This window comes from Lampris incognitus, chromosome 1 (genome assembly GCF_029633865.1).
Source record: "Lampris incognitus isolate fLamInc1 chromosome 1, fLamInc1.hap2, whole genome shotgun sequence".
Lineage (NCBI taxonomy): Eukaryota > Metazoa > Chordata > Actinopteri > Lampriformes > Lampridae > Lampris > Lampris incognitus.
This window is the reverse complement of record NC_079211.1, coordinates 149,783,401-149,800,900: the sequence shown is the minus strand read 5'-3', so window position 1 is coordinate 149,800,900 and position 17,500 is coordinate 149,783,401. Positions and strand designations below refer to the sequence as shown.

At 50.1% G+C, this 17,500-nt stretch overlaps 1 protein-coding gene across 1 annotated transcript in view; it reads right to left on the bottom strand.

Moving 5' to 3' along the window:
• Positions 1 to 315: 315 nt before the first annotated feature.
• Positions 316 to 17,500, bottom strand: part of LOC130113947 (metal transporter CNNM4) — an 82,540-nt gene continuing 65,355 nt past the window's right edge. The window contains 7 exon segments of the mRNA XM_056281662.1: positions 316 to 1,048; positions 6,128 to 6,172; positions 6,174 to 6,296; positions 6,298 to 6,308; positions 11,105 to 11,167; positions 15,049 to 15,091; positions 15,093 to 15,146. Of these exon segments, the coding sequence (XP_056137637.1) occupies positions 788 to 1,048; positions 6,128 to 6,172; positions 6,174 to 6,296; positions 6,298 to 6,308; positions 11,105 to 11,167; positions 15,049 to 15,091; positions 15,093 to 15,146 (600 nt within the window). The 3' untranslated portion in view covers positions 316 to 787.

Genomic DNA, 17,500 nt, shown 5'->3' with positions numbered 1-17,500 from the left:
GGGTGGGGTGGTGTGGGTTGGGGTTGGAGTGTTGTGGTGTGGGATTGGCATTGGGGTTGGGGTTATGGTTGGGTGGGGTGGTGTGGTGGGGTTGGGGTGGTGGGTGGTGTGGGGTTGTGTGGGTGGTGTGGGATTGGCATTGGGGTTGGGGTTGGGGTTGGGGTTGGGTGGGTGGTGTTGGTGTGGGTTGGGGGTGGGGTGGTGTGGGGTGGGTTGGAGTGTTGTGGTGTGGGATTGGGGTTGGGGTTATGGTTGGGGTGGGGTGGTGTGGGTTGGGGTGGTGGGGGTGGTGGGTGGGGGTGGGGGTGGGGCGTGGGTTGTGGTACCGGGCAGTTCAGCTTTCTGATTCCCACACCGGTTCCTCAGGATGCTCATTCACACCAGCGAGGCGGATGACGAGTATGGGGTTGCATTGCGGGTTTGGACGTGGTTTGTGGGTGGGGACTAATTCCTAACAGCGGTGCAGCAAACCAGAGACTAGTCGGTGACGGGGGTCGGTGACTTGGCGTCCCCAGCACAGCGCGGTACATGCGTGTCTGTGAACATGTCTCTCGTGTCTTTGCAGATGCACAGGCGTGCATGTGGGCCCGTCTCTTTGGACCTTGCTGATGTGCACGGCATGTGCACAATACAGACCGCCAGCCCAGACACACACACACACACACACAAAGACACACACACACACACACACAAAGACACACACACACACACACACACCGAGTCCTCTGTCCCTTTGGCCCACACGTCCACACGTAGTATGTAGTGCACATGTGCACCGACGCCGGTGTCAGATGCTGTTCTCCGATTGGCTGTGGTGGTTGGCCGTGGTGCGGGGGGGACCCGACACAAAGTTCTGCTCGTTGAGGAGGAGCAGGGTGGTCTCGTCCGGCCCGTTCTCCGTTGGGGTTATGTCCGCCGGGCCGTGGTCCGCGGTGGTTGGGGGTGTGGTCAGTTCCCCGTGGGTCATGTTGTGGCTGCTCTCCGGGGACTGGGGGGTGCTGTCCAAGCGGGACGCCATCAGACCGTTCTGGTACTGAGCCCTGGTGATCTGGGGGATGGAGGTTGATTCAGTTAGCATTTTCTGAGCTGGCTAAGTAAGAGCTGCTGTGACACACCCCACCACACACCCCCCCCCCCCAAAAAAACAGATGACTTTGGGACTGTGAATTTTATTGTTATTGTAATTTTAATATTGATCATGTAAATGATCAGTCAGGCTGCCACTCACACTGATGAGCCAAAACATTATGACCACCCGCCTAACATACTGTCGGTCCTCCGTGTGCTGCCAAAGCAGCACCGAGCCACCAGGGCACGGACCCTACAAGACCCCCGAAGCTGTCCTGTGTTCTCTGGCACCAAAACGTTAGCAGCAGATCCTTCAACTCCTCTAAATTGCGAGGTGGAGCCGACGTGGATCGGACTTGTCGGTCCAGCGCAGCCCACAGATGTTCAGTCAGACTGAAATCTGGAGAATCGGGAGGCCAGGGCAAGACGCTGAACACATCCATCAAGTTCCCGACACCCTTCTTGAACAACGTGTGCGGTGTGGCACGGCGCATTACCATGCTGAAAGAGGCCACCACCACCACCACCAGGGATGTATCACTGCCCTGAAGGGGTGTACCTGGTCTGCAACGGTGATTAGGTAGGTGGCCCGTGTCAAACTGGTCTGCAACGGTGATTAGGTAGGTGGCCCGTGTCAAACTGGCGTCCACACGGATGGCTGGACCCACAGGGTTCCCCAGCAGAACACTGCCCAGACCATCGTACTCCCTCCGCCAGCTTGTCGTATTCCCACAGTGCATCCTGGTGCCATCACTTCCCCAGGTAAACGGGCTGCGCGGTGGCCGAGTAGTCAGCGCTGTCGCCCCACAGCAAGAAGGTCCCGGGTTCGAACCCCGGGCCGTCCCAGGTCCTTTCTGCGCGGAGCTTGCACGTTCTCCCCGTGTCTGTGTGGGTTTCCCGCGGGGGCTCCGGTTTCCTCCCGCCACCAAAAAGACATGCAAGTTAGGGTTAATACTCCTGCCTGTGCCCCTGAGCAAGGCAGTGGAAAGAAGAGCTGGCACACGTACACGGCCGTCCACGGGAGCTAAAAGAAAACGGGATTCGTCGGATCAGGCGACCTCCTTCCACTGCTCCAAGCTCCAGGTCCGACGCCCGCGTGCCCATTGTGGGGGCTTTAGACGGTGGACAGGGGTCATCATGGGCGCTCTGACCGGCCCGCGGCTACACAGCCCTGTATGCAGCAGGGTGTGATGCGCTGTGAGTTGAGACACATTCCTCCTGTAACCATGACTACAACGTTCTGCGACTTGTGCGACAGGAGACCTTCTGTCTTCTGGCTGAGCCGGACTGCTATGCAGCGCGTCCACACGTGGCGGATAGCGCAAGGCTCCCTCAAATGTGGGGGACGGCTGAGAAATAAGCCGGTTTACCTGACGAATAAGCAGTCGTGGACCGACAACGGCGGTCGCTACCAGGGCGCAGTGGGCCGTTGGGTGGCACTGGTGGGCCTGTACAAAGCTGCCAAGGCCCCAGAACGGCACGGTGACGATGTGTTTGGAGGTCGCCTCCACATAGACCTGCTCTGTAGCTGGCGGACGAGCCAACTGTCTGGCCAACGGCAGCCTCAGGACAACAGGAGGCATGCTGGGAACTCTAGTATCTGGTCTCCTGTACTGCGGGCAGAAGGCAGTGGTAAACCACTGTTTATTTTATTACCAAAAACCCCAAAATGTGCTTAACAACACGAAGGCAGTTGTTGAGCAGGTTTTTTCGGCGGCCAACATCATAGCTGATGATGCTGAAAGAAGAAGAAGAAGAAGAAGAAGAAGAAGAAGAAGAAGAAGAAGAAGAAGAAGAAGACCTTCTGTCGGTTCGGAAGAGACGGGACGGCCTTTGTTGTTCTTGTGTATCAACGAGCCTTGGGCGCCCAACACCCTGTCGCCGGTTTGTGGTTTGTCCCTCCTCGGACCACTGTGGGTGGGTACTCACTACCGCAGACTGAGAGCACCCGACCCAACCAGCCTTGCTGTGTCGGAGAGGCTCCGACCCAGTCGTCTGGCCTGAACGGTTTGGTCCTTGTGGAGGTCACTTGGGTCTTTACTCCTGCCCATTTCTCCTGCATCCAACAGGCTGACGACGAGAACTGACTGGTCGCCTACCATCTAATCTCCCCAGACCTTGACATGTGCCCTTGTTTGGAGATGATCAGCGTTATTCAGTTCACCTGTGAACGGTCGTGATGTTTGGGCTCATCAGTGTTACATGACATGACATGACATGACATGACATGACATGACATACAGTACATTTAAAGTACTGTAAAGGTAATGAGATACGGGTTAGATAAGCCTTCATAGTTCTTACTTGTTAGGATGTTCACAATTAGGATTTCTGCATAACTTCACGATAATGATAATAACAAGTGGAAGAGGAAGAGGAGGAGGTGGAGAAGGAAGAAGGTGTTATACCCACTTTTAATAATAATTCACATGTCCTGTAGTATTTGGAGAAGCGCATGATAAACAAAACACATTTCTATCATTCTTACTACCATTCTTAAGGCGATGACAAAACCTGCTGCGCTGCGTCTTGATGCCTGCTGAGTAATCCCGGTAGGAAAACCCCAGACGGTGGATCAGCTCATCCGGACACAACGTTTACCGACTGATACCTTTCAGCTCAGTGACATCTAACGCCCCTGTTCCGCTGCATGGTACCGGCTCAACTCTACTCTACCCTATTCGACTCTACTCGCTTTACTTTTTGGGATGTGGTTTTCCACTGCAGATAGCGTCCCCTCACGGCGAAGCCCCGCTGGTCATTTGTGGGCGTGTTGACTAGTTTTTCCTCCCTGGTCTACCAGCGCCCCACACCAGTGTTTTATTTCCAAAAAAAATCAACGAGACCAACTCTAAATGTGGGCTTCACGTGAACAATGTTAGTGTAACTACGAGATTCACTGACCACAAGTAATGTTTTACATGGATGGATTATCAGCTATAATACAAGGTTCATAAGACTCGCTTTGGCATTTCCTGGTTAGAAACAGCCCTTCAATTTCTCTCTGACCAGTCAGTGCTCAGAATTTGTTTACATTTAAATAAGCATGAATACATTTATATTTTTGCACATGTTTGGAGTCAGTGGCGTGCTCGGTCCTCTCTGTAGTTAAGTAATATATTTGCTGGGTGCTCTTTGGTCCAAGGTTTGTAGTTTTAGATGAGAAAAAGAGAACAAATCTCTCTGACCAAGGCACTCGGTGTAATTAAAAATGTCTTTATTGAAACTTAGACATGTCCAAAAAGGACCTAAAAATGCCCACGCGTAGCGGCTCGGGCCTTCTTCAGGGCACAGTGAGACAAAACAGGGGTGAATGGTTTTGTGCAGCACAGAGCACGGGTGGTAGTTGCTTGATTGGATCTGAAGCAGCCAATTGCTAAGCCCCACCCCTCACACAGATCCTAGAGAGCAGTCACATGCCAAACACAGTTCTTTGTAAAGAGAAAACAAAAACACAGATTAAGTGGACACACACACACCCACAACTACTACATCACAATAAAGGTACATGTTCACAGTGACTCGGAAAGACAGTAGACTATAAATTAGACATTTTTACAAAAAAGGCCTATAGTCTATCTCCTCGTTCAAACCGGGATATCAAACCTGGATATTCCATTGCCTTAAAATTCCAGATCCAAAAAGTTTCCTGCTGCAGCAACTTTTTCAATCTATCCCCCCCACGTACAGATTTCTGTATCATCTCAATACCCTGGACTCTTAAGGATGAAGGGTCTCTATGGTGCATTTCTCTATAGTGTTTGGCCATTGGATAATCTTCATTGTTGATCCTTATTGCATATTTGTGTTCAGAAAAACCTTCTTTTAATTTCCTCTTTGTCCTACCTACGTAAAAGCACCCACATGGGCACTGTAGGCGATATACAACAAACTCAGCATTACAACTGATAAAGCCATTGGTTTTGTATTCTTTTTGGGTTTTCAGGTCAAGGAATGTCTTGCACTGAATGACACCCACACAGTGTTTACATGACCCGCACTTATAAGTTCCCCAAAGGTCTTTATGCAACCATGTGTTCTCTTTTGAGCCTGGCAGCTAACTCCTGACAAGTTTGTCTTTCATAGACGGTGCTTTTCTGAACACTGTCACAGGTGGATTTGGGAAAAGTTCCTTTAGAAGTGGATCACTATTAATCATTTCCCAGTTGGACCTGATTATGTGTTTCATCCTGGAGGCACAGCGGCTGTACTGTGTGATGAAGCATGGTCTGGGATTGTTTTTAACCACATTAGTTTTCTTCTTCAAGAGGTCAGACCGGTTTTGAAAGAAAACTAATACCTTTATTGTGCTATAGTTGTGGGTGTGTGTGTGTACACTTAATCTGTGTTTTTGTTTTCTCTTTACAATGAACTGTGTTTGGCATGTGACTGCTCTCTAGGATCAGTGTGAGGGGCGGGGGCTTACTAATTGGCTGCTTCAGATCCAATCAAGCAACTCCCACCTGTGCTCTGCGCCTGCACAAAAACCATTCACCCCTGTTGTGTCTCACTGTGCCCTGCAGAAGGCCCGAGCCGCTACACGTGGGCCTTTCTAGGTCCTTTTTGGATATGTCTAAGTTTCAATAAAGACATTTTTAATTACACCGAGTGCCTTGGTCAGAGAGATTTGTTCTCGTTTTCTCATCTGAAACACTTATATTTTTGTTTAGATTTTATTTATCTTTAAATTTAAATACTTTTATTTATTTCTTTTATAAGATTTTATTTATATTTAAATACATATAAATAAATATACATATATTTCTTTATATTTATATCTTATTTTATTTATTCATAGTGGTATTTTCATGTCACCTTTTACCATCGGCTCAGCTCACTTGGAACCTCAGTGGAGGTGGTGCCAAAAAAAGCACCTGGTACCTGGTACCATCCCTAACTTCTGCCCGATGGAAAACCAAAGAAAAGCGAGCAGAGTTGAGTTGGGTCGGGCCGAGCCGGTGCCACGCAGGGGAAAGGTGAGTGATGAGACGTAGCTTGTCAGTAAACGCCGTATCCACATGAACTGATTCAACCAACCTTCTCTGATCCGTGGCGTTACCTTCACAAACTGCAGGTCGGAGAGAGCGCGCACGTAGAAGTCGGGGGGTGTACTGCGGCGAGGGGGCGCTGTTGTTCAGCTGGCTGTTGCTGCCGCTCACCGACAGGGACTCGCTGCGGTCGGCGCCGCTCAAGGAGGCCGTGCGGTTCAGCCCGCTCAAATGGGACGGGGGAGCGGAACTCTGAGGGGGGGGGGGGGGATGGATGGACACACACACACACACACAGACACACACAGACACACACAGACACACACACAGACACACACATCAGTACCTGTTTTTGGTGCCACCACCCACCACAGGGTGCGTGCTACAGAAGCTCCTACGGGCAGCCACGCATGCGTGAACATCCTAACGTGTACAGAACATGTCAAGGCCGAACGTGAGTCTGGAAAACACGGAGGAGTCCGTCCAGTCTGTGGTGAGAATGTTAGAGGAAAACCACCAAGGGAATAAAATATTAGTAAGATATTAATAATGATAACGCCTTAACGGATTAGAGGCGAGGACAGACGAAGAAGGGTAGAGCACAAGGCCATCTCAACAAATGTTAGGGGAAAAAAACCTGCGTGAAAAATGAGTTAACGTTATTGTTGAACTGACCAAATCAGGCATATCTGGTCTAGTCTAGTCTAGTCTAGTCTAGTCTAGTCTATTTATATAGCACATTTAAAACAACCACAGTTGAACCAAAGTGCTGCCCAAGCTTAAGATACAGTATAAAACCGCTGACACATATGGATGTAAAAACATATGTAAAGAGGACATGATAAAATGAAGAACGGAAGAGGAAAAGTGTATTTGCCCAGTAAAATCACGGTGTCGAGCTCAACTTGAATCGAATGCCAGCGAGAGGAGGCAGGGTCTTTAACCGAGATGTCAAAGTCTGGAGGGTCTGAGCAGATCTGACGTGTGCTGCCGAGTCGCTCCAGAGATCAGGGGCAGCGGCCGCTGCAGAGGCCCCGTCGCCCCCGTTCTGGAGCCGGGATCTGGGGGACATGTAGGAGCATCTGGCTTGTGGACCTGAGTGCTCCGACGTTTGGATAGAGGCCATCGTCCTTAACTTTGTGTACCTGTGTGAAGGTAAGGTCTTCTGCCACGGTGCAAATGAACTGGACCCGACAACGACACATACACGACACACGCAGGATATCATCCTCACGTCGCTTTGGGTGTCCCGTCTTCTTCTGCAGTGCTTTCTAAATCTGGTCTTATCCCACACTGGATAATTTGGTTTTTTATCAGGTTAGCGTTGAAATACGGTTCGCTTGTCTGGAAGCACGCTGAAGCTCAAGAATTTGCCTGACACACGATCACCGAACAGGGCGATCCCGCTCCGTAGACAGAAATCCATCTCTCCATCCATTATCTGAACCGCTTATCCCGCTCTCAGGGTGGCGGGGATGCTGGAGCCTATCCCAGCAGTCATTGGGCGGCAGGCGGGGAGACGCCCTGGACAGGCCGCCAGGCCATCACGGGGCCACCACACACACATTCACAACTAGGGACAATTTAGTACGGCCGATTCACCTGACCTGCATGGACCCGGAGGAAACCCACACAGACACGGGGAGAACATGCAAACTCCCGGGACGACCCCCAAGGTTGGACTCCCCCGGGGCTCGAACCCAGAAACCTTCTTGCTGTGAGGCGACCGCGCTCACCACTGCGCCACCGGGCCGCCTAGACAGAAATCCCATCAACAAAACGAGTGTTAGTTTAGTTAATTCTAGGATCGTGTGGGGGTTTTTTTTTTTTTTGGGATAAATGTTCACATGGTATCCTAAAAAAAAAAAAAAAAAAAAAAACAACAACGAGGAAAATTTGCCCAAGTTCAGAAACCTGATACTTGCTCTCGGTGGGTTTTTTCCACTTCTTGTTCCAACACGCCGTACACACGTTGACTAATATGGCCAGGGGTTTCACCTCCGATGAGGCATTCATGCGCAATCATTACACCCAGACAAACCCACATTACAACTTGTCTCGGTATGTCAACGCACACTGCACACACAGGCAGGTTACCAGCCATGTTATTACCAGTAGGTGCGAGTCTTCCACCAGGGGGCCTCAGAGAGTCATAGGAAACTGTTTTACCTGTACACGTCGGATGAGTTAATGAATTAAACCTGTCATGTATTAACAAACTGTAAGGCTGATATGCCGGTATCAGTTAGACACTCGTTTTCTACACCGGTGACACACTACCCTCAACGTCCGTCATGCTCGGCAGGAACTTTAAAGATCCAGTAGGGGAGTTTGACAAGCTTAAACCTTCTCCCTGGTCAAACTTCCAACAAATTTCTCATAGTCACCAATTGACCAGACTACTAGTTCAGTCAGTGTGGCTTGCCCAAGTGCACACATTTTACCTTTTAGCTGTAGCTTACATTGTTCATCTCACACACAACTTCCATCCATCCATCCATCCATCCACCCATCCATCCATCCATCCATCCACCCATCCATCCATCCATCATCCAAACCACTTATCCTGCCCTCAGGGTCGCTGGCATGCTGCAGCCTATCCCAGCAGGTATTGGGCGGCAGGCTGGGAGACACCCTGGACAGACCGCCAGGCCATCACACAGGGCCCACATACACATACACACACACACAGAGGACGACCCGGGACGACCCCCAAGGTTGGACTACCCCGGGGCTCGAACCCGGAACCTTCTCGCTGTGAGGCGACTGCGCCAACCACTGCGCCACCGTGCCGCCCTCCACACACAACTTATGACACAAATATCCCAGAGCTCAGATGAGATGAGCGATGTGTTTGCTGTAGTGTGTAGATTTAATCGACCCAATGTTATCAACTAGATCTTTAAAGCTCCACGTGTGCACTTCTTGTTTGTTTTTACACGTGGAATACGTCTCGTCTAACCTGGTGCCAGCATCACTCAGGGTGGTTAGTGCCTTTGAGCTGGGGATGAGTGAGTGATGTGCCCAACTCCAAACATAATCCAGCGGATGACAGATATGAAAATCTTGCGGGAGGTGAAAATGGGTGGACTTCTGCCGAGCACGCTGGGCAGAGCAAACGCCGGCAGACCAACGCCTCACGGCAGAACCTCCATCCACACTCAGAAGCAGCAGGATAAAGTGGGTGCGTGGATGCTTTTTGGACCGGGCACGGGTGAAGTCTACCGGGGTTTAGACGAGGATGTGCCGGGACGTGTTTTAGAGTGTTTGTTGTGCTCTAGCAGACAACAAGGTGTTATTTCACTAGCTACTGCTGTTAATCTCAAAAGCTACTGTTAAAAATAAGGACAGGACAACAATCACCCTAAAAACTGCAAGTATTTGAGTGTCACAAATCCCAGGGTGTATCTCCATAGTGCCAGCTCCTTCCTCTTCCTCTTTTTAATGTGGGAGTTGTAAACACCGGCGCTTTGTTCCCGATGCAAAACGCTGCACGCATAGGAAGTACAAAACCATGAAGAGACAGAAGACAAGGCAGAGGAGGATGCAACACGACACTATCGAGACACAGCCGGGGGAAATGCTGATTCAAGTACACAGCCCATTGCCTTTGGGCTCCACACGTCTGCCGTAATGATGTTGTCCTGTCCTTCTCCATCTTCTCCTGCAGGTCACGTGTTAACGTTCCTTCAACGGGGCACGGCCCCCGTTTAGCGGCAACAATGGTATTTTTTGCAAATAAGCTCTCTGATCGATCAGCCCGCTGTCCGAGACAGACGTCTGGCAGCTGAGAAGAACAACGACCCCTCAAGTTGTCAGCGATGTGTCCTGACAGGAAATACATCACCCCGGAGTGAAAGTTGTAGGTCCCTGGAGCGGGGCGGGGCAACATATCGATATACTATCCATACCACCATGTGAGACTAGATGTGTTGTGGGATTGTGGTTCTGGCAACATCGTGATATAACCTAAATGTTGTCATTCCAGGGCGTCCGGGTGGCGTGGCGGTCTATTCTGTTGCCTACCAACACGGGGATCGCCGGTTCGAATCCCCCTGTTACCTCCGGCTTGGTCGGGTGTCCCTACAGACACAATTGGCCGTGTCTGCGGGTGGGAAGCCGGATGTGGGTATGTGTCCTGGTCACTGCACTAGCGCCTCCTCTGGTCGGTCGGGACGCCTGTTCGGGGGGAGAGGGAACTGGGGGGAATAGCGTGATCCCCCCACACGCCACGTCCCCCTGGTGAAACTCCTCACTGCCAGGTGAAAAGAGGCAGCTGGCGACTCCACATGTATGGGAGGAGGCATGTGGTAGTCTGCAGCCCTCTCCGGATCAGCAGAGGGGGTGGAGCAGAGACCAGAACAGCTCGGAACAGTGGCCAGATACAATTGGGGGGAATCCCCCCCCCCCCCAAAAAAATGTTGTCATTCCCCGCTCTTAAAGGCTGCATTACAGGAAAGAGGGGACATTTCTGAAGACTGTTTTAGCTGCGTGAAATGAACAATGACCGTCTCTTCCTGCTTGGTCGTCACGTCCACATTACTAACGATCATCCATCCATCCATCCATTATCCAAGCCGCTTATCCCAACCGGGGTCACGGGATGCTGAAGCCTATCCCAGCAGTCGTTGGGCGGCAGGCGGGGAGACACCCTGGACAGGCCTCCGGTCCATCACACACACACACACACACACACACACACACCTAGGCACAACTTAGTACAGCCGATTCACCTGACCTACAGGTCTTTGGACCGTGGGACTAATGACTATTTCTCAACATTTTTCTGGTCTGTAAATATCTTATGAGAGCAACAATGGTCAACCCCAAAATATCCCCAGATCATCCTCACAGAGGGATTCAGTCAGAAGCGCCGTGATATTTATTTTATCGATACCGCCCAGCTCGACACGTGAAACCCGCACCAATTTTCCTGTTGCACAACAGCCGATTTGATCAGAGAGCTTATTTCCTAAAATGTCCGCTTCCCCGCCCGGCTAAGCCCCGCCCACCCTGGTGTTATAGGACCCAGACATGCCGGAGGTTACCTGGCAACCGAGAGAACAGAGAAAACCTCTTAAAAGAGAGGTGGCGAGAACGAGGAGCAGCCACTGGGGGGGGGGGGGTGGGGGGGGGGGGGACACCAGGACAGAGAGAGGGAGGGATTAGAATCAGTTAACAAATGGGTGAGTGAGAGAGAGAACGAGAGAGAGCGAGAGAGAGAGAGAGAGAGAGAGAGAGAGAGAGAGAGAGAGAGAGAGAGAGAGAACGAGACAGTCAACTGTGCATTACGGGGGGGGGGGTTGTCGAGTGAGACCACGTAGCATAAACTCCTCTTAAAGCACTTCCTGTTTGACCTTTGACCCGTCTGAGAGCTTCAGATGCTGGTAAGCAAGAGCCCAGGAAGTGATGAATTCCTCAGGTGTGAGGGCACTTCCTGTTCATGAGACGCATGCACTCCGTGATTTCATTCATTTGTGAGAGAGTGGGGAAGAGTAATGGAACAGGGGAGAAGAGAAATGAGGAGGAGGAGGAGGTGGTGATGGTGGTGGTGGGGTCTTCTTCTCCTCCGAGTACCTGAAACACAGTCTGATCAGCTGAGAGAAAGAGCGAGAGAAAAGACAGACAGACAGACAGACAGACAGACAGAGAAAGAAAGAGTGAGAAAGAGCAAAAAAGAGAGTGAGAGGAGGACAGAGGGATGAAAATGGAACACAGAGAGAAAAAAGGCGGAGAGAAAGGAGAGAAAGAGAAGGAGGTGTAAGACTGGAAGACAGACTAGGAGACAGAGAGAGAGAGAAGAAAAGGAGGACAGAGGAGTAAAAATAGACAAGAGAATAAGAGAGAGAGAGACAGAGAGACAGAGAGAGAGAGAGAGAGAGAGAGAGAGAGAGAGAGAGAGAGAGAGAGAGAGAGAGAGAGAGAGAGAGAGAGAGAGAGAGAGAGAGAGAGAGAGAGAGAGAGAGAGAGAGAGAGAGCTGGTACAAATGGATGATGGGAGGATGAAGTGACAGTTTGGCGATGACAGACAAAGGCAAGTATGATGAGACGGCAAAACTGACTGAGAACAAGAACACGTCTTTTACTTTTCAAGGGACACAAAGGGAGGGAGGGAGATATTGAAAGGGAAAGAAGGAGAGAAAGAGAGAGAGATGGAGAGAGGGATGGGAAAGTTCAAAGGTCATCAGGGAGAGAGCGTTTGATGCATTCCATTGCTCCCAGCCCACACATACACCCTCCTTGTGCCCTCAGTGAACTCTCTCCCTTGCCCACGTAAGAAAACAAGCCCGCTTTTTCAAATATAACACTCAAACGTTTAAAATGGGAAGCAAAGGGGGCGCTAATGTGTGTTTCTTCTCCAAACTATAGAATGAAAGTTCTTTGGACATTGTTTTGCAGCACCAGGACTATTCAGCCGGCGTCAGATGTGTTAATAATCACAAACAAAATATTCTAGTTTTGGTTTTTCATCCTCTGGTGCAGATATACTACCATCCTGGCAAGATATACTACCATCCTGGCAAGATATATTACCATCCTGGCAAGATACACTACCATCCTGGCAAGATACACTACCATCCTGGCAAGATATACTACCATCTTGGCAAGATATATTACCATCCTGACAAGATATACTACCATCCTGGCAAGATATATTACCATCCTGGCAAGATATACTACCATCCTGGCAAGATAAACTACCATCCTGACAAGATATACTACCATCCTGACAAGATATATTACCATCCTGACAAGATATATTACCATCCTGACAAAATAAACTACCATCCTGACAAGATATACTACCATCCTGACAAGATATATTACCATCCTGGCAAGATAAACTACCATCCTGACAAGATATACTACCATCCTGGCAAGATACACTACCATCCTGGCAAGATATGCTACCATCCTGACAAGATAAACTACCCTCCTGGCAAGATAAACTACCATCCTGGCAAGATATATTACCATCCTGACAAGATAAACTACCATCCTGGCAAGATATACTACCATCATGGCAAGATATACTACCATCCTGGCAAGATACACTACCATCCTGGCACGCCAAGCCTGGTAAAACAAAATGTTCAGAATTATTTGGAAATACTAACTGACACAAGTTTTGTGTGCTAGGGTAATAAAACGTGCCAAATCTTGTCGCTCTGCAGAGCCTGAGAAGCTGTAATTAACATTACCATCTTCATCATAAACACTTCAGGAGGTGAATCCCTTCTGGCCTTTCGCCACTAGATGGCGGTGGAAGCTCGCAGCTAAAACCAGACAATCTGACGGCCCATACTGACGTCATAGAGTTAAAGGAACAGTTCCCAATTTCTAACCCTATCAATATCTTACATATAAACAGGTTTCATGTCCACGGTTATCCGTCCTTTTCTCCACAGTGCACACACAGTATGCAGTCAAGTGCGATGCAGGACACAACTAATGGAGGACAAAGCTACAATCCTCATTCAGCATAAAAACCACTCCACCGTTTAGCCAAAGCTGACATGACGCTACAGATGTCTGGCACAGAGAATTGGAATGGTCATGTTAGAAATGTATATGGGTTTTTCATATTGTTCATATCATTCTGCTCTCGGAGTTTCGGCAAGCTCCCCGAGCTGCGTCAGCTCCCAGTTGTCGTTGATTAATCGTCGTCGTTAAACCTGCCATTAGTTTAACTTATCTGTAAGAATTCACACCTTGTTCTCAATTCTCGATATGATATGAGCGACATGAAAGTATCCTGAAAGCACTGAACGGCAACAATAGCAGCGGTTAGCACGGGACCCTCACAGCAAGAAGGTCCTGGGTTCGAGCCCCGTAGTAGTCCAACCTTGGGGGGTTGTCCTCTGTGTGGAACCGGCTGTACTAACTTGTACCTAGGTGTGAATGTGTGTGTGTGTGTGTGTGTGAGTGTGTGTGTGTGTGTGTGTGTGTGTGTGTGTCGGCCCTGTGAGGGTGTCTCCCGCCTGCCGCCAAGTGACTACTAGCATAGGCTCCAGCATCCCCACCACCCCCACAGCAGGATAAGCGGTTTGGATACTGGATAATAATACCAGTTTTTATTGCTAAATTCCTCCTTAATGTTTGCTTGGCGGTGCCATGGTGGAGGCTGTGTTGCAGGAAGTAACACAGTAGGACACAACCTTAACCAACCATTAAAAAAATGGCTGTACATTTTTAAAATGACCACTGGAAGTGGCTATATTAGGGTGCTGTAGCCTCGCGCTAGCTTTGTCTGAGCCGTGGAGTGTCTCTTCACACGGAACAAGGATTGTGGGTTTGTCCTCCATTGATGACGTTGAATCGGAGCCGTGTGTCCGGTGTGGAAAGTAAGGGTGGATGGGGCGTCCGGGTACTGTAGAGGTCTATTCCGTTGCCTACCAACACGGGGATCGCTGGTTCGAATCCCCGTGCTGCCTCCAGCTTGGTCGGGCGTCCCTACCGACACAATTGGCCGTGTCTGTGGGTGGGAAGCCGAAGGTGGGTATGTGTCCTGGTCGCTGCACTAGCGCCTCCTCTGGTCGGTCGGGGCGCCTGTTCGGGGGGGAGGGGGGGCTGCTACGTCCCCCTGGTGAAACTCCTCACTGTCAGGTGAAAAGAAGCGGCTGGTGACTCCACATGTATGGGAGGAGACATGTGGTAGTCTGCAGCCCTCCCCGGATCAGCAACCGGGACGGCTCGGAAGAGTGGGGTACTTGGGAGAAAAAGAGGGACCACAAACCCCCCCCCCCCAAAACAAAACAAAGAAACGAAAAGAAAGAAAAGGGTGGACGACTGTGAAAGTGAAACCAGCCTATGTATAAAACCCAACTATTCCTTTACCCCCTTTGCTATGGCCTCCCCCACAATATCCCAGTGGGCTGCAGAAGGGGGGACGGGGAAGGGAGGAGATGGGGGTGAAAAGAGAGGAGGAGAGAGCAGGGTGGTGATGATGAGCATGAGAGAGGCAGAGAGAGAGAGGAGAAAGAGGACTCACCCAACGTGGGAGCGCTGAGCGCCATTACGCCATAAAAGGAGAACGGTCCCCGTCTCGAACTTCATGTTCTCGTTGCCGGCCTCCACTTCCACCCGTCCCTGACGGAGAGAGAGGGGGGGGGGAGAGAGAGAGAGAGAGAGAGAGAGAGAGAGAGAGAGAGAGAGAGAGAGAGAGAGAGAGAGAGAGAGAGAGAGAGAGAGAGAGAGAGCCTTTAGAACCAGAACAAAACAAAAACACTCAGACGCTCGCTCGTGTCTCGGGCAACAGAATCGGTCCCGACACCTGGGAACAGCTTGGACAAACCCTGTGGTCCCGCGTCCGAGAGACAAGCTGCTGCACAATCCTGTCTTTCTAAAGCCAACGGGGCTGTCGAGGGTGTGTGGCTGGGAGAGCGGGGGTTGGATCGGCTGAGGGAGCCTGGTCTGCTGCGTCTGGTGGGCCCAGGGACCAGGGCCCTGACCGGGGCTGCACCCGCAGAGGAAACACCGAGGGCAGTCTGACAGGACGCAGAAGTGGGGCGGGCTAAGCTAACTGCTAGCCAACGCAGACCGGCAGGTCCAACAGTCATGCTGTTAGTGTGGGTATGTGTGTTAGTGTGGGTATGTGTGTTAGTGTGGGTATGTGTGTTAGTGTGGATATGTGTGTTAGTGTGGATATGTGTGTTAGTGTGGGTATGTGTGTTAGTGTGGATATGTGTGTTAGTGTGGGTATGTGTGTTAGTGTGGGTATGTGTGTTAGTGTGGGTATGTGTGTTAGTGTGGATATGTGTGTTAGTGTGGGTATGTGTGTTAGTGTGGGTATATGTGTTAGTGTGGGTATATGTGTTAGTGTGGATATGTGTGTTAGTGTGGATATGTGTGTTAGTGTGGGTATATGTGTTAGTGTGGGTATGTGTGTTAGTGTGGGTATGTGTGTTAGTGTGGGTATGTGTGTTAGTGTGGGTATGTGTGTTAGTGTGGGTATGTGTGTTAGTGTGGATATGTGTGTTAGTGTGGATATGTGTGTTAGTGTGGGTATGTGTGTTAGTGTGGATATGTGTGTTAGTGTGGGTATGTGTGTTAGTGTGTTAGTGTGGATATGTGTGTTAGTGTGGATATGTGTGTTAGTGTGGGTATGTGTGTTAGTGTGGATATGTGTGTTAGTGTGGGTATGTGTGTTAGTGTGGGTATGTGTGTTAGTGTGGGTATGTGTGTTAGTGTGGATATGTGTGTTAGTGTGGGTATGTGTGTTAGTGTGGGTATATGTGTTAGTGTGGGTATATGTGTTAGTGTGGATATGTGTGTTAGTGTGGATATGTGTGTTAGTGTGGGTATATGTGTTAGTGTGGGTATGTGTGTTAGTGTGGGTATGTGTGTTAGTGTGGGTATATGTGTTAGTGTGGGTATGTGTGTTAGTGTGGGTATATGTGTTAGTGTGGGTATGTGTGTTAGTGTGGGTATGTGTGTTAGTGTGGGTATATGTGTTAGTGTGGGTATATGTGTTAGTGTGGGTATGTGTGTTAGTGTGGGTATGTGTGTTAGTGTGGGTATGTGTGTTAGTGTGGGTATGTGTGTTAGTGTGGATATGTGTGTTAGTGTGGGTATGTGTGTTAGTGTGGGTATATGTGTGTTAGTGTGGATATGTGTGTTAGTGTGGGTATGTGTGTTAGTGTGGGTATATGTGTGTTAGTGTGGGTATATGTGTTAGTGTGGGTATGTGTGTTAGTGTGGATATGTGTGTTAGTGTGGGTATGTGTGTTAGTGTGGATATATGTGTGTTAGTGTGGGTATATGTGTGTTAGTGTGGGTATATGTGTTAGTGTGGGTATGTGTGTTAGTGTGGATATGTGTGTTAGTGTGGGTATATGTGTTAGTGTGGATATGTGTGTTAGTGTGGGTATGTGTGTTAGTGTGGGTATGTGTGTGAGTTTCTGGGTGTGTTTGTGTGGTTGTGTTGCGTTGTGGGCTGGGGGAACCATGTTTCGTTTGATTTCGTGTGCGCAACTGCATGACACGAAACGACAAATCGAGTGTTCCTGCTTCTGGTGTGTTGGGCTGAAGCTGCCGGCCCGCACCAGGACAGACCTCAGCATCTTCATGTGGGTGCCGGAGCTTTCCGGACGAGCGGTACCCGCCGGTGTGGGTGCTGGAGCCTGTCCCAGCAGTCATTGGGCGGCAGATGGGGAGACACCCGGGACAGGCCGCCAGTCCATCACAGGGTGGACACACACACACACACACACACACACACACACACACACACACACGTCACCTGACCTACATGTGTTTGGACTGTGGGAGGAAACCGGAGCCCCCGGAGGAAACCCACACAGACACGGGGAGAACATGCAAACTCCACACAGAGGACGACCCGGGACGACCCCCAAGGTTGGACTACCCCGGGGCTCGAACCCACAACCTTCTTGCTGTGAGGCGACCGCGCTAACCACTGCACCACCCTGCCGCCCCCTCTT